At 34.1% G+C, this 22817-nt stretch overlaps 3 protein-coding genes and 1 non-coding gene across 6 annotated transcripts; 1 reads left to right on the top strand and 3 right to left on the bottom strand.

The window, feature by feature from the left end:
* Positions 1–330: 330 nt before the first annotated feature.
* Positions 331–4219, bottom strand: LOC114190138 (single-stranded DNA-binding protein, mitochondrial). 3 transcript variants are annotated; one of them, XR_003605772.1, is made up of 8 exons: positions 4102–4219; positions 3630–3829; positions 3065–3270; positions 2888–2988; positions 2229–2288; positions 1453–1505; positions 748–844; positions 331–546 (listed from the first exon to the last, which is right to left on the bottom strand). XR_003605772.1 is itself a non-coding variant. In XM_028078920.1 (7 exons), exons 1-6 carry the CDS (start codon positions 4181–4183, stop codon positions 1489–1491), a joined length of 666 nt encoding a protein of 221 aa, XP_027934721.1. In that variant the 5' UTR covers positions 4184–4219; the 3' UTR covers positions 331–546; positions 1453–1488. The 3 variants fall into 3 exon arrangements, 2 of the variants coding, with proteins under 2 accessions (XP_027934721.1, XP_027934720.1); XM_028078920.1 differs by lacking the exon at positions 748–844; XM_028078919.1 differs by lacking the exons at positions 331–546; positions 748–844 and having other exon boundaries at positions 1202–1505.
* A 5729-nt stretch (positions 4220–9948) lies between these two features.
* LOC114191489 (pre-mRNA-splicing factor 38) lies at positions 9949–13039 on the bottom strand. Its single transcript, XM_028080676.1, has 5 exons — positions 12529–13039; positions 12343–12433; positions 12052–12181; positions 11867–11937; positions 9949–10749 (listed from the first exon to the last, which is right to left on the bottom strand). Exons 1-5 carry the CDS (start codon positions 12938–12940, stop codon positions 10287–10289), a joined length of 1167 nt encoding a protein of 388 aa, XP_027936477.1. The 5' UTR covers positions 12941–13039; the 3' UTR covers positions 9949–10286.
* An 87-nt stretch (positions 13040–13126) lies between these two features.
* Positions 13127–13198, top strand: TRNAP-AGG. Its single transcript has one exon. It is a non-coding gene; the product is annotated as a tRNA-Pro (tRNA).
* A 925-nt stretch (positions 13199–14123) lies between these two features.
* Positions 14124–22580, bottom strand: LOC114190764 (topless-related protein 3-like). The gene is made up of 25 exons (XM_028079786.1): positions 22185–22580; positions 21044–21223; positions 20832–20945; positions 20501–20659; positions 20168–20342; positions 19929–20058; positions 19572–19687; positions 19312–19444; positions 19094–19203; positions 18886–18955; positions 18741–18814; positions 18576–18671; positions 18407–18499; positions 17913–18040; positions 17555–17789; positions 17299–17466; positions 17126–17209; positions 16542–16697; positions 16342–16452; positions 16043–16222; positions 15836–15964; positions 15641–15736; positions 15214–15396; positions 14954–15129; positions 14124–14536 (listed from the first exon to the last, which is right to left on the bottom strand). Exons 1-25 carry the CDS (start codon positions 22262–22264, stop codon positions 14320–14322), a joined length of 3393 nt encoding a protein of 1130 aa, XP_027935587.1. The 5' UTR covers positions 22265–22580; the 3' UTR covers positions 14124–14319.
* Between the last annotated feature and the right edge of the window lie 237 nt (positions 22581–22817).

A 22817-nucleotide genomic window follows, 5' to 3' on the forward strand; every position in this document is an offset into this window, starting at 1 on the left:
TATTTTTATATGTAGTTTATTACAATTTTACTTGCCTGTTATAATGATTATTTTTCATTTTAATAAATAGTTGTCAAATTTATTAATTGTAAAAACATTTTTCATTAATCGCAAAAAACTGTAGACATTGTTTACAAGAAAATCTTAAAAATGATATGAGAAGGGGAGCACAATCAAATTAAAATAAGACTTTATGACTTATATTAGAGATTCTTCATCCTATAATATACTTTACTTTCAAATAAGATTTATTAAAATTATAGAATTACGTAAAATTCAATCTTAATGGAATCTCGTTATGAAAAGCATTTAACTAAACCTTTCTGCCACTAACCAATGAAATGAAGTATATTGGAAGAAATAAATTATAGTCAATAAATAACTCGTCTACAATAAGGTTTTAATTGTGGACAAAAAAGTAGTGCTGGATTTGGATTGTTACAAGCAGGTAATAAACAAACCTGTCTCCTGCATTTTAGTATTTGCTATGACAGAGTTTCACGAAATACATTAGCTCCGGGTATGATACCGTCCTACACTGCAGGGCTGGCACCGTCAATTTGGTGAATGGAAAAGTTAGCATAGCTTAAACACAATTAAAGAAAATGCTAATGTATTTTCCGTTCTAGAAGCAGAACCCTATTATGTAGCACAAGGAAAACATCATGATTTCTTAATAGAAATAATGTACAAAATGCTTAAATTTCTTAAATTTTAGTCATGCATAATTTTGGCTTTCACACGTACTCGTAGAGGAAATGCCAAGTTCTTCAGTGCTTGACGGATGCGTAGTCCGTGGCAGAAATACCAGTCATAATAGAATTTTGATCGACCTCCTGTCAGTCTATAATGCATTTAAATAAAATAAAGGAATATCCACTTCTATTGCTTTGCTGAAAAATTAAGGTAATACGAAAATAAAAATTCCGGAGTTTAGCAATATTCTAGGAGTATTTGAAGCAGTTCTATTAATAAAAGTACATGTGTTCAATTTCGATCCCATTTTATTATTACATCTTTTGCAATTCAATCTTGGTGGATGCCACTTTCTCTACATTTCTCAGGTACATGATACGATACCACTCAAGAAATAACGAAGTATTACATTTCTAAGATACCAATCGCGAAATTTAAACAAATTTTTTTCTCACTGAACATGAATGACCCGTATTAGTCTGGAAAATGCTTAAATAGGCTGTCATTTCAAATATAAGCAAACTTTAAGAAGTAGATCTATATATTTCCAAATTTTTAGTGGATTAGCAATATTCATAACCAAAATACAAATAATGGCCACCACAAATAAGTTCTTCTACACCTCTCCCATATATAAGAAAATAACCATGGGAAACTAAAATTCAGAATGCTAAACAATATATCGGAAAAAATTAAATCCTACTAAAGCATTCATTATTCATTACAAATGGTGCTTCAGAAGGCTAAGATTCTTACAGAAGTAGATGCTTCCGTTAGATGGTCAAATTTCCTCTAAAACAACCCTTCACCTGCAAGCATATATTTATTATTGTCAGGTATAAACCCCAGTCAATAAACAAACTTCGATCTTAAAGTTAAAAGCAACGTCGTTGTGATTACGGATTAAATAAGCCAAGTCTAGCCTAGTTATTCGAAGTTCAAGTATGGCTTGTGAAAAAAAAAATAGTTATTCTAGTTTGAAATAAAGTTCGAAATTGCCTCGCCTGGCTTATTACAACTGATTTTTATGATTTTTTTTCTTAAATTATTTTACAACTTCATCAATTTAGTATTTAGTAAAGATGTTAAATATTAGATGATAATCTACAAATAGAGACATATGCTCAAAATGTAGCATGGAATCCAAACATATTGTAGACTAGTACATTTTCATAATCCATTAAATTGAAAATTCCCAACATGCAAAAACAAAAAACTTAAAAACTAATGCTCAATAAAAAATCAGCTGATTTCCATAATGAAATATAAAAAATAAAGGCTAGTAAATCTCCATCATCAATTCGAATAAACAAGTTATTCACATGTTGTTAATGTCGAGTTTGTAAAGATACTTGACACATTCTAATAATTGAATTCAATCTCGAGCTTAAGATGGTTTATTTCATTAAAAACCAAACAAAGCTTCATTGAGCATTCAATAAGTTGAACTCGAATAGTTGACGAACAGCAATTGTGAAGAAACAACTATTTCCAACATATCATTATTTGCATCTACAGTTAAAAGGACTTACGCAATTCATCCAAGGAAGTTTTGTCAATGCTCTCTCCACTCTTGATGAGGCGAATTCTCCCTAAAGATAACATAGAAAGTGACAATATGCCAACAAGAAGTTTGAAAAGTTAAGAAATGAAAAAAAAAAAATAGCATCAATTTCAGTGAGTTTAGAATCCTTCAACCCTAAAAGTAAAAAGAGAAATGTACGACTCGCTGTCTCCTTTTAAACAAAGATAAAATCTTCCTTTCCATGCAAAGAAAACATACTTGGCCTTTCAAAACAGAAGTTCTATTGCAGAAAATTGCAACAAAGCATGTTGTCCATAAATTAAATAAGCTTAGGTTTGAAGATAATGAAACAATGGTTCTACAATGATTAAGATAACATTGATGACAAGGAGCTCGTCCAAATTGGGCTCAGCTTAGGTTTCGGATAGTAACCATCTTTTTCCCCAAGAAAAAAAAAATCCCTTTGGCTTTTAAATTGAACTCAAATTTAATATCCCCTGAGAAGGTAGAAGAAAGTTAATGCACAAATAAATGTTGTCAACGCTTCTAACCTAGTAGCAGGCATTAAGGAGCCTATATAATGTCCAGTATCCACAAGAGATAACTTAATGTCAGTTTGTCTTTCAGAAAATCTATGAGAAACAGAATTCATACAAGTAGTCATACCATCACGGCGAACACATATCTCTGGAATGCTTTTAACTTCACCATTGATGCTATCATTATAAACTCTAGTTTCAATGTCACCTTCAATATAGACTGAAGAGCTGCATTAAAACTTCAAGAATGAGTCCGGAGCATTTACACAATTAAAATAAAATATTCTTTCGTACAATCACTTACTTTTTAAAGAGTTTTTGTACTGAATAGGCCCCCAGCATGTCATTATGCACAGCAATCCGATGCCATTGAGCAGGCTTTGGCAAATCCTTTGGTCCAATTCTCTGATCAAACATGCCCCCTGTCCCAACTGTAAAGATGGTTACATTTTTACCATTCCTCAATATCTTCTGTACAGGGGCCTGACCAACTTTGCCACAAATAATTGCCTGCTTAAAATGACTACCACGTTGGTCAAATTATTTGTCCGGTGCAACATGCAAATATTACATAAATTGTCACTTTAAACATCAGCAAAACGTAAATCTTGTTCTCTAATCTTTCTTCTGTTTAAAGTAGCATTGTAGTGATGTCTTTCTATTGGCCAGCATGACCATTGTCCAGAATAAATCCAATCCATACAAACTTGTAAAACTACTCGTTATGATAATAAATAAATAAAAACTACAACCCTCTTAAATCCTTATATTGCAAAAACATTTACTCGGTCATAAGTTGAGTTCACAAATCAAAATTCCACCCTACAGACGTTAACAATAATAATCCATCAATCAACAACATTTAGTACCTTGTGCACACCCCGAAATCCCCAACCCCTTTTGGGATCCACACCTTGCAGTTGTAGCTCGGGCCTTCCATCAAGAAGCTCATCAAACCCTTCATCTAATTCTTCGTTCTTCGGTTCACCATTATCATGTGAAGGCTGATCATCTTCACCTCCAGATGGAGACGTCGAGTACCATAACGTTCCGCTTCTCGTCACACCACCTGATTTATTCACGAACAAAGCTACAGCTAAGCATCACACATCTGGCTATGCACACGTATGTAATATGTTCTTGTGTCAACGACAATAAAATATAATCTTAGCCAGCAAGTGTTCGACGAAATTCTCCATTGAACAAAAGAACATAACCAACGCATACATATTTAGTGAACGAGGTGCTACTTTAGACGATTGGACCGAACACATAGACACAGAGCAGAACAAATTTATTTATGTTATAGGTTACGAAGAAAAATGAAAGAAAGAAACGCACCGAGAGAAGATGAGGTCAGACTAGAGACTCGGAGATGCTTCGCAAGTCTCACCGCCACTGAATTCATTTCCGGCAACAACATTCGAAGGTGAACCACTGCAAGGGTTTAACCAAACACTCCTCCTGTAAAACATGTTGTGGGTTTATGCTATTGGGCTAACTCTATATGGGCCCGGAACACAATTATGGTTTGGTGATTTCTTTCTGCACCTCCGAGATTTCTTCTCCACCTCCAACAAAATTTCAAATTCTAAAATTATTCTTTGATCATTTAATCACAATAACGCAGATCATACCTCCAAATTACATCCGAATATCAACTTCCAATAAAAATGCTTCCGGATATTGACATCTAACAAAGAATTTGTACTTCCAAAAAGAGATATATATATATATATATATATATATATATATATATATATATATATATATATATATATATATATATATATATATATTATTTAATTTAAATTTTATTTTTTTAATTATATTTTATTTTTACTTTTAATATTATTTTAATAACTTATATTAAAGTTAATTTAAATTTAAAATTATAAAAAATATATAATAAAGGAAAAATAATTTAAATTAATTATTTAAATTTTAAATAAAACTAAAAGAAATTCAAATAAAATAGAAAATAATATATGTATTAGTTATATAAATAAAAAAACTATAAAAAAACTTATACAATAAATAAAATTAAAAAATAATTTACATGTTGGAAATTTTTTAAATATGTGATTTGTCTAATATCTGAAATAATATAAGATATTCACAAGATCAATTATTTTTCATAGATGTGATCCATTTGTTTATCAATGTTATAATTGTTGAATACATTTTGAGATTGTAATATCATATAATTATTAACAATTTATTATGGCACCTATTATGTGATGATGAAAAAACAATCTCTATAAATTTCACACGTGCTATGTGATTTGGTAATCAAATCTCTCTTCTACTGTATATGATATATTAAAGTTTAGATGGTAAGGGTTTGAAAGGAAAAAACACATTAAAAATGTACATTTTATTTTGTTAAAATAATGAGGAGTATATAACTAATTTTATATCTATATCTTAATGTGAATTATTATATGGTGTGATGGTTAAGTAATACATACGATTTTCTAAGTGCTATAGGTTTTTTTATGTAATATATATTTTTTTGTATGTATTATAGATTTTCTACGTACTATAAGTTTTTGTTTGTAATATATGTTTTTGTATGAAACCAATAATAGAGTATTGGTTTGGCATAATTATTTTGTGAGAGTTTGAATTCTCTCTGCTTTCATAGCCTAGTTTTGTAGCCTTAGTGTCTAGCCTTTTTGATCCCTGGGAGAATAAAGAATAAGAATGGTTGTCTTTGAATCAGCTATGAAAGACGTTATTGATGTTGGTGGAATAGATATGTAACTCATATTAGAAGTGTACCATGGCAGGCAAGCAAGCAAGGCAGTCTAGTAATCCAGTCGATAGGCCCTTTTTTCCTTCCTCACCTTTTCTTTCTCTTTATTGGACTCTCGTTGCTTTACTGCACTATAAGAGGAGATAATATAAATTATATGTTGTATGATTACTTTACATGTGTGAATATTATTATTATTTATTTTGGTTGCGTTATAAATAATGTTGATGATGCAAATATTTATTTTTAATGTTTGAATGGTGGATATATTTCTAATGGATTAGAGAGTGACCACAACATATTCGATTGATTGATATTTATAATGACGTAATAAACATTAATTATAATTAATTACATATGATGTGATGAATTTTTACGCAAAGGAATCTTCTTGCATTTATATGTTACTACACCATACACCATTAGATGAGGATAACATAAATGATATGTTGTATGATTAATTTATATACGGGAATATTATTATTTATTTTAAATGTTTAAATGGTGGAAATATGTTGAATGAACTAAAGCAAGGTCAGAGCATCTCTGATTAATTGATATTTATAATCACGTAATAAACATTAGTTGTAAGTAATTATATGTGATGCGATGAATTTTTATCCATAGGAATCTTCTTCCATCTATATGATTAATTAGGATGTATTGGATTATATTTCTCAAATTTCCCATAGTAATTGAAAAAAGAACATAGTCTACTAGTTTTAATTTGGGTAGATAAGTCTAATTGAGTGAGACTTTAGCCCACAAACAAATTTTATGTTACTTGATTTATTCATTAAGACACGTGTTTACATCGGTAAAACATAAGTAAAACATAATAATATAATAGTTTTATCATTTGGTGATGTGAGTCTAATTAAGTAAGATTTTAGTCCACAATCAAGTTTTATGTCACTAGATTCATTCATTAAGACATATTTGCATTGTTAAACATAATAGTTTTATCATTTGGTTATGTGAATCTAATTGAGTATGACTTTGACCCACAAACAAATTTTATGTCACTAAATTGATTATTAAGACATATTTGCATTGGCAAAACATTATTTTGTTATAGTCTCAAATTTTGCAACTTCTAAATTTGTGAATGTTTCTGATATCCATTATTGTATACCCAAACTAAAAATGGGATAATTATGCTATTAGAAACCTAAAATCATCGTTATTACTAAGAGTAATACTTTATGTTGTTGTTCTCTACGAAAAAGTGAGAGTGGTTAAATTGTTGACATTAATAAAGACCAACTTTTCTGCTAGGATTTGAGTTTTTATTGATCAGCATGACAATGTGAGAGATTTGCTAGAGGTTATTGATGAACAATTGGTCACATCTGATAAATCTCTTATCAATATTATTATCATGAATTTTTCATCCTTAAAGCTCACTACGAGATTAAGGGAGGGTGTGATCATCATACACATAAGGGACATTGTGGCTCAACTAAAGGTCTTACAGGTTACCATGTCTAATTTCTTCTAGTATATTATATTTTGTATATTTTACTTCATCAATATGCTCCTTTTAAAATTGCTCATAACACATATAAGGATAAGTGATCTATTAATGAATTAGTGACCATGTGTGTTTAAGAAGAGGAAAGGTTGCCAATGAAGGAAGGTCAAAAGGTGAACTTGACTTATTCTCTTAAGTATAAGAAGAATCAGGTTAATCAAAAGGGAAATATGTCAGCCATTTATAAAGAAAGAGTCCATGTGTTTTTTTAAAAGAGGGACACATGAAGAAGGATTATAATAAGCTTGATAATTACTTGGTATTTAAGCTTATTAACCTCTCTTACATAAAGTTTAAAAGTTGGCTAATGAAGAAAGGTAATTATTTTGTTTTTTTTTTGTTATGAATCTAATATGACTAGCATTAATCATCGCACATGGTGGATTTATTTTGAAACTATAATATATGTTTGTAATAACATATAGGGTACGCAAAACCTAAGGAAACCAATGGGAAGTGAACATTGCATCTATTTAAGAAGCAAGTTGAATTCACATATAGAGGTTTTTGGACATGCAATTTGGTTTTTAGTAGTGGTTTTATTTTGTGTTTAAAAAAAGGATTTTTATGTTCCTAGTTTTGGTAAAAACTTAATTTTCATTTTGTGATTTGCACCTGTAGGTGTTTCTTTTAATTTCATGGAATATGGTTTTACTTTGTTGAATAAATCAAAAGTTGTTGGTTTCTATGAACTATGTGATAGTCTTTACTCCATTAAATTACAAATTACACTGTTTATAGTTCAATGAATGTTTCTGCTAGGTTAAAGAATATGTTGTGAATGAGAAATTCTCTAATGTTATGGCACCAGAGATCGGAACATATATTCATTAAGAGAATCAAACAATTAATAAATGATGAAGTACTTAGTACTTTATATTTTGCTGATCAACTAAATCCCGAATGGGAATTGGTTCCATGTTGTGACAATCATTATTTTTTATTTTTTGATAAAACTCTTATTTAGTTTTTCTTATTTTTTTGTTGTACATATTTATTTATTTTGAAAAATTTTGTTTGACCCAGAATAAACTTATGATTTATTTGTTATAGTTAAGAGTATTTGATAAAAGACGTGATATATTGTGATACACACTTTTGGAGTATCTGTCACCATAATCCTTGCATTTAGTTTCTTATATGATTTGATAATGAGATAAATGCAGCAAATTGAGAGAATGTTAAAAATTTCTCATTTTCCAAATATGTGAAATGTGGGATAATATAAGATATTCACATGTTAATTATTTATTTTCATGATCTATTTGTTAATTAATTTTATAATTGTTGCATAAGACAATCATTTACTATGACAATTACTATGATGGACAAAGATCTCTATAAATCCTACATGTTATGTACTTTGGATCATCAAATCTGGTTGAATACTATATTATTCAAAATACATTAAAAATTTGATCATCAAATCTACTCGTATACTATATTATTAAAAACATATTAAAAAATTCTCGTAACAATTACAACCAAGCTAAAAATTAGTACTTACTCATTCTTACGCATTAGTTTTACATTAATGTCGTCTAAGACTATTTTGAACAGTAAAAATATCGTCGCAATAATATATTTGATCAAAATACATTATTTTATTTAGTCATAAAAGTAGAGATACAAATTTCCAGATATTTGAGGAAAAAAATAATTACCTGTTGTTTTGTTTTGAAAAAAAGTAGTCTGACATGGTTAAAGAGTGGCCGCTGCACGAACTTTCCCGCTCCCACGTTCCTGTTAAATATTGGTACCCACTAAACCCCATATTACGCTCAAAATGTTTCTTTGGTTCAACCTGTAACTGTTATCTCCTACTTCACTCCTTCCCGGTCACAAAAATACAGAGAAAGTTTCACTCTCTTGTCATGGACAAAGCCAATCCTAGTGCTGATGGCAGCGATGACGGGGTTACAAGGTTTATTTGTGGAAGTCGGTTCTCAAGAAAATCAGTTGGGTCGGCATTTTCTTGTATGCCTGCAAACACGGGACCACCTGGCAAGGATGCTTCCAAAGTGAAGAAAAAAGAGCTTTTTGGTGATTCGGGAAATGGAAAGGCGTCATGTGGGGACGAACCGGTTAAAGTTCCATTTTCTCAACTTCTTGCACTGGAGGGGATTGATCGATCTGGTGAGGGAAGGCTGAACAGCAAGGATGGGCAAAGTGTGAAAATGAAGCTTCCTTTGTTGAGTTTTCTATATAAGAAAGGATGGAATAATTTCACTAGGACTGGGTTTAGTAGTGATGAGAACGGTGATAACAATGATGTTGTCAGGTTCGGGCAAGTGAGGAGGAAATTAAGCTTACGCCACTTGTTTAGGATTCCCTCCAAAATACTGCTATTTCACCTCAAGCTGAAGTTGACAAAGTTTCAGATTAAAAAGAAAGCGACAAAGCAGTTTGAACAGGAAGATGATGATGATGAAAATGAAGACAGAGAACTGTGCAAGAAGAGGATTCTGATGGGAGGGAGATGCAGGCCGTTGAGTTCGCCAGGTTACAAAGAGATGTATAGTAGTTCCTGGACAAGGGCACGAAGCCATCCCTGATCCCCGTGGCTTGGATTGCTTCTCCACTTTTCTAATTTTCTTTTCAAGTAACCTTTAGAGATATATTGTGTATTATTTTTCCTTTTCTTCGTCAATGTCGTTAACAAAATTTTTTGGCCTTTAGAATGCATTTGGTAATCGGTTCTCCAGTCGTTAGTGCAATGCCACTTTGTCAAAGAATTAGCTGTACACTGAAGCCATGCCTGTAACAACTTAGTAGGAAGTTAGAATTTAAATAGAATTGTTTCCATTGTAATTCGAAAGGGCAAATAAAACTCTTTATTTCATGTGTTCTATTATAAATCAAAATCACCTGAAATTTAAATTTTTCCCCAAAATCCTCAAATGAATGCTAGCGATATTCAATACATAAATCTGATTGAGACAAGGCTGCTAAAAGTTTCTGTAGTAAAAATTTCATACCGGAGCTCTGGATATGGTCTCATTAAAATAAAAGCAATCAAATTAAGACTATGGACATGTATAAGTTCGAGCTGGCGCAGCAACACAAACACACGTACATAACAAACTTGTCCTTCTGACTCCATAACTGCCACTCAGGGATATAGGGATATACACAGAAAGCAAGCAGCATCTAGAGCCACCTGGTAACATGGCATTTACCATCTTCAGTGCTTACAACAAACCCACAGACCAAATATATATCACACTGCCCAGATCAGAGCTTCAGCGGTTTCAAACCCAGGGCTGCTCGGAGCTTGTTCGCTTCTGCAATCTCAGGATCTGGGTGATCAGTTCCATCATCCTTCTTTTCTTTCTTTTCTTTCTTCTCCTTCTTCTTCTTTGGCTCACCATCCTCAAGTCCATCTCCGTGTCTTCTAGGGCTTACACTACTTCTAGCATGTCTCTTTCTGTAGTCACCACCATCATGTTCCTTGCGATCCCTACTCCTACTTCGACTCCTGGAGTGGCTCCTTCGCCTTCCACGGTCGCGATCCCTCTCTCTCCTCTCCCGCTCCCTACCTTCTCTCTCACGACCATAATCTTTTTCATCCCTTAGACGATATCGATCCCTGTCTCTCTCCCTATCTCTGTCCCTGTCTCTATCTCTGCCACGTCCCCGCTCCCGATCATGCTCTCGATCATAATCTCTGTCATAGTCTCTGTCATAGTCACGGTCCCTATGAAATAACATCCAAAACCAATTAAAACGTGATCTTTCGTTGAACCAAGAATCACAAAATGACAAAACACCTCCCGTTTATACTTAATGAAATTCAGTAGTACTTCGTTACACCACCAGAAAGAGGAAACCGATATCAGATACTAACTAATGCACTTTAATGACAGCATTAAAACTAAGACAGTGAATAAACCAAAATGTCTAGTAACCTGTGCTTCAACTACGAGCAGCAATCAAACCACCACCACTCAAATTAATGCGCACATGTCATTGGTTCTTAAAATGACATAGTAAAATCACCATCTCGTAACATAATGCTTCCACAACAAAAAACTTGCACGGAATTCAGTTTCAAATAGTTAATTCATATGAAGATGGATGGGATTGGGATCCCAAATAAACATGCTGAACACAAAGACAGACTACCCCGTGATATTTTCATGAAGCTCAAAGGTTGGAGGAGAAACGATACGGCTTCAGCTGATGTTATTTCTAAAGGTATCTCTTATAGATATTTAATAGTAATTTAGAAAAAAGGCAAAGCACATGGGGACAACAAATCAAAGGTGTGGAAACGAGTAGCTGCAATAACCAACTTGACAATAAAAACAACTATACCAATTTTCCAGTTAAAAATGAAAAGATGATTCAATAAACATTTAAGAGTAAACTAAATGTCTAAGATCATAAGTGTGGAGAACCAACAACACATGTAACATAACTGTTTGACCCATCATACTTCTCACTGCACACTGCCAATGCAGAGAAACCTGGCAGGATCATTGAATCTTACTTTAGGAAGCAGTTGTACACCACAGATGGCTCTGAATGCCAGAGTGGAAATAGAAGTGTAACCTTGCACAAATCAAAAACAGCTTCCAGCATAATGTATTCGTTCGTTGTAAAAGAGTTCAAAGATTTCCTAGAGTCACGTTATTTAAGAAAAACTTAATTGGTTCGAGTCTGTAGACCCAGCAGTCCAGATAAGCTCAACACTACCGAAGAAGTTGATGAAAAAACAAAATGCAAATTGAAGGTACCAGAAAAGTGTTTTCCTTGACAAGACTAACATCTACATTAATCAACGCAATACAGTTGGAAACATAGAACAGTACCTGTATCTATGACTATCACGCCTTCTGTCCCTGTCTCTTTCCCTTGTTGGGCTTCGCCCACGATAATAATCCTACAAATCGTTCAATAGTTATATCAAAACATAATAGCTACTTAAATTTAGTTAACATTAAAAAATCAAGAGTCAGAATATATCTCATGATTGAGAAAAAAGTAAGGAAAGTACCTTCTCATAGGCCCTATCTTCAATCTCGTCAACAGGCTGCTCATTATCCTCTTTCTCTTCTTCCTCCTCAAAATCTTCTTCAAGTGCACTTCGTCTAGGTTCCAATGAATTCAAAGATTCAAGAGTCCATCTGTAGCAAACAGTAGACCAGAACTAAACATCTTGACATCGCAAAAAAACTCTTGTAATCTCTATCAATTTCACAATCCCAAAAATATGAAAAAAAAAGAGGCTTAATAGTAAATAAAGTGTAGAAACGTTCTAAAAGAGAAAGAAAAACCGAGAAGATACCTTTTCTTGACGCGAGGCAAAGCAATATCACATGAATAATCTTTTGTGAGAAGTTCATCGATGACCTCATCCACATGGGTCAATGAAAACTCTGCAGACCAAGAGCAATCATTTAGTTTCACAAGGGAGCTAGTAATTGATAAAATCAACGGAGAATAAACGAACGAAAACTGAAATGAAACTCACGTCCATCAGATAACTTTCGCCGGAGTTTGCGATAGTCATTGTACAAGGGTTCAAGGTAGCGGTAGACGTCAATGTCAGATCCAGTGATACGCAAGTAAAACGCGCCGAGTATCCTAACGTATTTGTAATCCTCGTTCTTGATGAACTCGATGACGATTTCTTTCTCTGGCTGAATCTGGAGCATCTTCATGACGAGGCACATGAAAGGCGTAGGTTTACGGTTTCCCCCGTAAGTTCCGCCGAGATGGTCCAGTTCCATGGCCTTGTCCACCAAGGTCTCCGCCGTTAACCCGAAACATTGCTCCTTCCAGTACGTGTTCTGATAGATCTTCGACCGGAGAATCTTCTCCACCAGGTTTTGAGGGTTCGTCCCTCTGATACTCTTTGCTGCTGGGTCCGTACGATTCGCCATCGATTAAGCACAAATGCACCGTCCCTGGAATTCAATAGCATAAACCCTAACCCTTTTCAGGATCAGGTCCAGGACAGAGAAAGAATAATGGCTCGGAGCAGTATATTTTTATAATTAATTTCTATTTTAAGATAGCGTAGTGTGTATTAGTTAGTATTATAAAACTACAAATCACATTTCAACGTAGGGCATTTGGTCTAGTGGTATGATTCTCGCTTAGGGTGCGAGAGGTCCCGAGTTCAATTCTCGGAATGCCCCTATCTTTTTTTAAGTTGAAAGGCTGTACAAATATTTTATCGTTATTAAAACAACATATTTTACTATAAATAAAAATTAAAATTCTCTACTAGATGAACTGTTCTAATCACGTGGTTTAAGTAATTATAAATAAAAAGGATTTCATCATAATAATGCATTACATCAAAGTACTAAGCGACTCCGATGTACTCAATATGAAATGAAATCATTTTGTGGGAAAATACTGTTACTAAGGTGTGTTCGTGAACAGATCCACAGTGAAGTATGAAAATACATGCATCAATGAGTGATAAACGAATTTGATTTTAGCTAGGATGAGTAACGAGTTATAATGAAGCCTACAACAATTTCAGGGTAAAGGTGTTTTTATTTCGGATTATAATAAATTAAATTAAATATTCACCGATCCATTTTTTTTATGCATACAAAATTTAAAATAAAAAAAAACTCGATTAATTTTAATCAATCTAAAAAAGTTCAAAGAAATAAAAAAAAAATCTTAAAAGTATATTTTCGAAAATTTTCTCATAAAATAAATTTTAAGAACATTTAATTGTAAAAAATCTGTCAAATTTATTTTAATCATTAAATTTTGATGCTAGGATCCATTCAATTTTTTTTAAAAAAAATAATGTATTCATGAAATTAAATAAAGCGATTTAATTCAATTAATTTTTTATATTTTCGTAATTGATAATTTATGGATAAATAGAACAGGAATGCTGTCAATATCTGTTTTTGAATTGGGCACTTTAGAGGTTGCAGTAAACTTTCTGTTTTCAAATAAGAGAAAATCCATCCCAATCAAGATGGGGATGAAATTCCCTACGACCTTTCCTAATTCCAATAATGATAAATTGAGAATTGATTTTATATTGAGTATCAAACGGCAATGAAAATGGAGTTGTAAGCAAGAACAAGAACATTACAACTCAATGTAAACAATAAATTGAGTTAACTAGAATAAATAAAGGTATACAGCAGAGTACATCTAAGCATTTAGCATTTTATGTCGAATTCTGACCTCTGATATTGACGAGACATTGGTGAATGAAAATCTAAACTTCTAAGATGATAAAATTACAGATGAAAAGAACTACACTAGTATAATACAATTGACCTCATCTTTGAGCCTGATCAGCAGTGTGGTTGCTTGTTGTAGATGATGATGCTGGCCTACCATTCAATATTCCATTGTCCATCGGTGGGGAGGATCCCCACTTACCCTCTGATTCACTTGGTTCTATCACTTTCACAGATCCATCCGTCAACCCAACAGCAAACTGATTAGGTTCTAGAGGATGAGCCGCGACCACAAGAGGATATAAAGATGGATTTCTGCAATAATACACAAAGATCAAGCTCCTAACCTCAGATTTAGCAAATGCAAATAAAAATCACCATGCTCCTGTTTCTGAGGATTTTAATGCTACATCCATTTTAATAAACAGCAATGACTTTGTTGTATTAAATTACTATGCAGAAATTTACAGCGCAAGTGCATGAGAAAATGTTAGGCTATATATACACACACACGCACACATGTACATATATGTTCTTTATTGCATGAAAAATGTTGGGTAATATATATTTTTTATTATTAGGTGAGGTGAATGTGGGAGTCACTGAATAAAGCGCGGAGTAGGTTATTTGGCGGAACTGAAGCGAAATCTACCCATGATAGTGTTGATAAGAGTGTTAGTCACTTTAATAAAATAAAGACTAATGATTCCAATTTACTGATCTGAAACTTACCCACTTAAAGCTGCCGGTGACAAGCATATTGACGGTGCAATACGACATCTAAGCCTCAAGCTATCAGCATCGAACACACCAATGTTGGCATCACAAAATGTAGCATAAATTAATTGACTGTTGCAGGAATAAGCTGCATATGATATTGGGGCATGCAGAACATCTTGGGGAACCCACTGCAGCAAAGGAATTAATGAGCATCTAATTTTTAATTTTGTCAGAAACTGGCAGCTTCACCGATATTGGAAGAAATTTCATACCTGCCGAATGCGTTCCATCTTAGAGGCATCATATATTGCCAACTGAGTCTCATGAACTACCAACAGACGAAGTTGATCAGAATGAAACTGTACGCGTGTGTCACCAACAGGTGACTTTCCTGCAGGTAGTTGTATTGGAATTGATTTTCTTTTCTCCCATGTATCAATGCTCCATACACAAAGCTGTACAAAATAATTGAACTTCTTAAAACCCAAAAGCTAAAAAATGTGAACATATAAAAATGCAAGGGGCACAAACTACATAAAAAACACAGGTAATTAAACTATAGCTCCAAAAAGAAAAAATAAACGTCAAGTTATTAAGTGTAGCAAAAGCCAGCAAAATATTTGCACCAGAGATCTTCTTTGAAAAGTTTTCCGTGCCACATTGAATGTCGTATGAATGGAAAACAGTTCAAAGACTTACTTGAGCATCAGCACCAGATGAAACCAGTATGTTAAGATTGGTTGAAAAAGCTAAACCAGTGATACGCTTCTGGTGACCCTTCAATTTTGATTTCACCTGGAACATACCCCAAGAAAGGGAAAAGAGTGGTGTGAGATTATCAGAAATAATAGTGTAAGCATAAAAACAAGAAAACTAGTCAAACATAGCAATCACCTCATCCACTCTGACATTATAGATGTGAATGGTTGAATCCTCCATACCAATTGCGATAATGTTGTTATCCTGGGGATGGAAAGCTAGGAAGGTAGAAGCAGGAGGTGGTGGCATGAATGTTGTCATCACCTATAAAAAAAAGTGAGGTAATCAGTAGACTTGCCAAATTAATGGAATATCACAGTTGTACATCCGGAGGACACACACCTTGAATGTCATCATGTTAAATAGGGAAACCTTCCCACCACAAGCAGACAAAACGTACGAGTCATTTTTTGAGAGTGCAATGCAAGGGACTGCTTCTTCAAGGTTGACACCCGAGATATCATTAGTCATAAGAAGACCACTGTTGGGTTGCCAATGCTGTGGAACAACATTGGCTGTAGCCTGTAATATATTAACATCAGAATTCTGTTCTCTACTGAAAGGAACAAACAAATGGAAAGCACATAGAAACAAAGTACTGAAGGGAAAAAATTGTAAATTAATTATCTTCCTAAGACTACCTTCCCAGTAGGATTCTGTTCATTGCGAGCCCATTTCCAAAGCTTCTGGGTACCATTTGAACCAAGTGCCAAAATACCAACGCCAGAGTTTGTATATAAAAGTCTAACAACCTATGCATGCATCAGATTATTAAAACAGTGTACAGAGCACAGTTAGCCATACAATAATGGAAATCTCATATAAACAACAGGCAACACACCTTGCTAGATGAATCAGTGCTTTCAGGCATGGTAACTGACCGACATTGGACAGGATCCAGAATTTCAGATAGTTGCCATGGTTTATTAGGTCTGTCTATTACATCTTCCACAGTTCGTGGTTTCTCCACACTTCGGCCCATGGGATCAACTCCATTCTTTATTGAGAAGACCAAAATCAATACGTGTGCAAACAGGTATTAAGATGCAGTAAATAATTCACAAAACATACAACATAGAGAAGGTATAAATAACAGTTAGATAAGTTATTCCAGAGAAATACAAACACCAAATTATAAGTAAAACAGATTCTTGTGTTCCTTTTGGATCTAATGGTACCACGAAAAAGAACATGTTCTAATGGTACCACAAAAAGTGTAGAGTAGAAGTATCCAAAAGGTGGTCCTCCACTGTTTACATGGGTAATGAATTATTGTCGACTTAGCATACTATAAGAAAGAATAAAAGGACTAAACTATAGTCCCCAGGCTAGAGTGTGTGTACAGAAATGAAACAACTATCAATGTCATTGTTCTAACATTCTAGTAATGAATTAATAATTAAATTTACAAGATTAGGTTCATACAAGAATTGGAGAAGGCCTAACAGGGGAGCTTCTTTCCACTTTACAGTTGACAGGACTAACATTAACAGTAGAAGTGCCAGATACCTACATGGCACAAACAAAGTAGACAGTAACTCGTACATATTTAGATTTAAATGTCGGTGTTCAAGCAGAAAATTAAGCTGTATCACTACCTTAATTGCAGTTGATTCAAGGGGTGACCTCAATGCTTCAAATCCGGGAGTTTCAATAGTTCTTAAAGATCTAAGACCAGAAGCATTAGCAAGTATCTTGAATCCATTGTCCACAGTAGTAACCGCCAAAATATTTCCTTCCTTGTTGAATCTCAAGCGTGGAAGGCTCTAAACAAATTCATGTAATTATACACAAGGATATTTTATTGAATGTCATATTCTACAAGACCTAAATTAGTTAACCATAATTACCAACCTGTAATCCTCCATTGGCATCAGTGCTTGTAACAAGATTAACATTGTCCATGTCCCAAAACTTAACCTGACCATCTTCACCAGCAGCCAAAAAGCGGTTTTGGGTTGTGTCAAACTGCACAACACCAGCTGATTTTTTTCTAAACCCGTTGTATGTTCTCTTGATGGCTCCTTCACTTTCATTCCATTCAACAAGAAAAGACTCTCCATCTTCACTTGTCCCACAAGAGAATAACCTGGTGAAAGATGGAGAAAAAAAATTTGAAGGACATCATAGGAAACTTCAATATAATATACCATAGGTATCCATTGAGCATGATACATTGAGGAATAAATACCCTCATCCAGATCCAGCTTACCTAGTTCCATCAGCACTATAAAGCATTGTAGTGCACCAGTGGCCAGGAGCATCATAGTCAACCCTAGAACCCATGTTGTCATATAACCATGCCTTTATTTTTCCATCAATGGCAGTTGAAAATATGAACTGCAAAATTATGTAATCAACATTTAGAGAGTGTGTATGAGTACAAATATATATATATATATATATATATATATATATATATATATATATATATATATATATATATATATATTGCAATAAGTTCAATCAATACATATTCTCATCCAATGGTAGCAGTATATGCGTGTAACAGAAAGAGAGCTAAGACTACAATAAATGAAAGCCGCTTTTTATAAGTTCAGATGTTTTATGCAAAATAACCACACATGTAAAACTGAAATAAACTAAGAATTTATAAAGTTCTAGCAAGCGGTATACAGCAGAAAACAGTCCAAAGTATAAACATTAAATATTGTAGATGCCTCCATAACGATGTCCACTTTTTACCTGAATGCTCTCTTTGTGATGGGGACAGATGGAATATACAGGTGCCTCGTGCCCATCAAAGTTAAACAGTTTTCGTCCATTTAAATCCCATACCTGGTCAAGAGTTTCATCAGAAAAAAGTGATAATTTTTGCAAAATCAAAAAATTGCAACGAGTAAATTTTGTGAACCTTTATCAACTTATCATCCCCACAAGTCACAACACACAGCTGTTTGTTTGGATGAGCAAATGCCAAGTCGTTCACACCCCCAACATGAGCATCAACCTGATTGAAAAGAAGATGTAAATTAAACTGCAAACAAGCTTTAGCCATTTTTATGAAAAAAAATATCACCTCTATTCGCTGGGTTAACTCGTTTGATCCGGTGTAAGCATAGAGGTGAATCAAATGTTTAGTAAAAGCAATACCTACAGATAAGCAACCAGTTAGATATTTATTGACAGCTTCAAAATGGTCTCAGAAACATAAATTATCGTACCTACAAAACTTCCATCAGGGCTCCATGTGACCCGACTGACAGAAAAAGGTGCATCCTTCACTGCAGCAGCCTGAAAAATTCTCAACTTTAATTACAACGGTTTTGAATTCTCCAGCAGCAACACTAATGGCCAATCATAATAATAAACTGGCAACTATATTTTAAGCTGCACTACATATGTAACAATAAATATTGCACTGTATGAAACCTGAAATGGTAATGTGCACGCCGACACGTCCCATATTTTGAATGGCTTTGAGACCAACTTTTCTCGCAAACTGAGTTCCCAGAGGGTGATTTCTCCATTATTTGAACCAACTACTCAATGGAAATATATATATCATTAGAAGAAAAAGAATTTAAATCATGCTTTTGTTGGTATTTTGACAACTATATTAGACATAATGAAGTTATGATAAACATTACCAAGAAGTAAGGTATGATGAGAAGGATGAAAATCCATGCTTTTCACAGAGGATCCTTGATGCAATGTCATAGTCACAGTTCTTGGCAGATCATCCAGAGACCAAGAGGCTTGTCGACCCAAGGGATAAGAAACCTTTAATTATAAATGAAAGACAATGAAATCAGTCATGATCGATTACAAAGTAAAGAAAGTAACAAATATTTGGCCTCATAAAGTATGTTAGATAGAACTAAATTGAACAGAAATTCATGAAAGTTACCTCCTCTACAGAATGACCAGGACGAAGCCTTTTCATTAACGGTTCATGATCAGCATTTTGATAATCAACCATGGCAGAAGTTGCAGGAGGTGTTCTAGGACGTTTCAAGATAGACACTGATAAAGAAATGTGTATTTTTAAGTAAGGGATTCACATAATGAAACTATTGGGGAAGTGATATTTTATTTAATAAAAAGATTCCTATTCGCTTAGCCAAGCAAATTACAACGGCCAAGACACTAATGATTATAAGGCTTTCTAAAAAAGTGACAAAAACCAGAGCACATGGCATGTAAATGACATAAAAAATAGTCCAGTCAGTTTTATTGAAAATAATACGGTAACTAGAATCTTAACCTTGACTTTGTGGGACAGGCATGGTTGACGCTGTGACAACAGCTGCTTGGACAGATGAAGAAGCTGAGGCATTGGCCATCCAACCAGCCAAAGCATTAGCATTGGCCGTTGCAGCAGCCGGTGGGAAGGGCTACAAATTTTAAAAAATCAAATCATTAGTTACTCAGCATGGTAACAATTACAGTATCTATCAACTAAAAATCAAGATAACCAGTTGCTTGAAATGAGAGGTATCATACACCATGAGCTCCAAGAGATGTATACGCGGCAGGCTTTGCAACAGCAGCAATTGGAAGATTAACAGGTGTAGGTGCCAGAGGACCATTAGGAGGTGCACATGTGTGATCTGTGAATAAAGTCTTAATATCTGGATTTGGCCTTGGGTTTTTACAGAGCTGGTGCTGCCAGTTTAGACTGCATTGATAGGGTGCAGATATAAATTCGCTGATAAAAAAATAAGGCACAAAACACACTAGAAGTTGAAATTTACAAGAATCAAATAGAAAAGAAATGGGAAACCTTCAAAACTCGGATCATTTACCAAATAAAAAATAAAAAATAATCGTACATACCTTTGATTGATTAAAGTTCTCAGTCTTGATGACTTAAGGGTTGGGAAGATAAGCTTATCACGGAAAAGAGGATTTGCCTCTATGAGTTTTTTCAGCTCTATCAGCATAATGCTTCGAGCAGTTTTGGTGTCACCGTACTTGGACAGCTGCTCGTTCTCCCTGTTATGTGAAAAAAAATACCACTCAATTCTCAAGCTTAACCCTTAATTAATCTTCGTTGTGAATTGAATCAAAGATTCATGAACCACATGTACAATCTCATCCATCTAACAGTCAAGAGAAGGCAGTGACAAACAATGTATTTCATTAGATTTTATATTCCAGAAATTACCTGAAATTATTAAGAGTTAACAACTGTGTTATTTCTTTGTACAGATCCTCGTTGAAGGTGGAGAACATTTTTAAATCACCAGCTAATATCTCAACGGCCTTTGCCTTGTCTTGCCTAAAATTTTGAAAATCATCAGACCAAACAGATGTGGTGTTACAACAAACACAAGTGCATTTAAAAATACTAAGAAAAAAATATGACGTTCCACATACCGATCAAGTGCTTCCAAATATTTCTGTTTCCTAATTTCAAAGAATATTTTCATTGAGTATCTATTATCATCAACTTTGGTAAACCCCGATAGATACTTCTCAACCTCTTCCCACTCACCAGCCTGCACTTTTTCCTCAAAGTACTTCATATTGAAAAAGAATCCAGATTCTTTCTCAAGCCTGTATTCATTAAGAAGCATTTAATAGAGTGACATGAACAGGCACCATAATGAAAATTCTTATAAAAAAAAAACTCAAAAAACAGAAAGGGTGTTCGGCTTTTTTTTTTCTTCTCAAATCCACTCCTCCAAGTAAGAACATTATATAACTTTGGTGAAAAGAGCGGGCTTATTATCATTAAGAGGTTTACAAGTTCAGCTTCCATATATTAAAGTATTTAACTGTTTTGCCCAATTCAGAAAGCCAAAAAGAGTAACGACCATGTAAAAAGAACAAGATATGAAATTATTTAATACACTTGCCGAGAGAAAAATTATTGCATAGTCCAGGATATCAGACATTAATAGACTCAAACAATCTCAACACGAGACATATCTTAATAAATCGCAGTTATTTGTCAAGTGCTCAAGTGGAGATTGGTTAGGCTTTGGTGGTGTCAAATAAAATAATAATGTATCCTTGTACAAGGGTGGAATGTCTGATTACAGGGGACACTTATCTTTTCAAATAATAAGAAATTAAAAAATAATTTAAAAAAAATCATAAGCTGGCTTCCTCGAAATATCAGAGTTGTTTACACCTAGTTCTGTCAATGCGCTCGCTCAATTGGCAGAGTAATTGAACCTGATACAAAACTCAACCGTCGAAATACCAGTCATGTAGACAATACAGTGCAAAAAGACCACAGCAATTCTGATACTCACATCTTAATTGTAAAATACAAGAAAAAAAAAACCCTAATGTATGAAATTGAAACATTCCTTCTTTCCTTATTTCTCTTTTTTTTTTTTTTCTCATTCCTCGGTAATCAGATAACCAGAACCCACACAGAATAATAAACAGTTCCAGAACATAATTACCTCATCTCAAATTCATACCAAATCCCGACTACCACCCAAATTGAACGACATAAACAACTTGCAGGACAAAGAGGGGAAAAAGGGGAAGAAAAGACACTCACTTGTGTACGGATTCTTTGAATTTCTCTTCCTCCAAAAACTGAAGTATGAGAAACACCAATTCTCTGCTCAGAGAAGACATATCGAACTCCAATCTGAAACCCACACCGTTAATTCCGATCTCCGAATCCCGATCTTCGAACACAATCAATACGCTCTAAGGACAAAAACAGTACAAAACTCCAACCCCACCGACCACGAACAAACAAGAGATGAACCACACAAACTCTCCCTCTTCACTCCAACTATAACAATCCCAACCCTGGCAACCTTAAAATCCTCATGAAATCTAGAGCCTCCTAAGTTATATAAAGGGCTCGGAATTCGAGAATTTTTAGGGTTTGAAAGGCTGCGGATAAGAGAGAGAAGAGAAACTCGGTCTCGCTATCTTCGATGCGTTGTACAAGGTCGCTCTTTTTCTACTGACCCATCAGAGATAAGTACATCGACTTATTCAATAAGCACAACCGCTTCTCAAATGAGATTATCATTTCGTGCATGATAAGATCACAGCCCAGACTATTGCGGAATTCATCTATTAATTCAAATCTAGTGAATATTCGTCACACACGTCCACTCTACTCCAATCTTTTTGTTCTGTCCCTTTCACGTTAAAATGAGAAATTAATTTCTCT

This window comes from Vigna unguiculata, chromosome 7 (genome assembly GCF_004118075.2).
Source record: "Vigna unguiculata cultivar IT97K-499-35 chromosome 7, ASM411807v1, whole genome shotgun sequence".
NCBI lineage: Eukaryota > Viridiplantae > Streptophyta > Magnoliopsida > Fabales > Fabaceae > Vigna > Vigna unguiculata.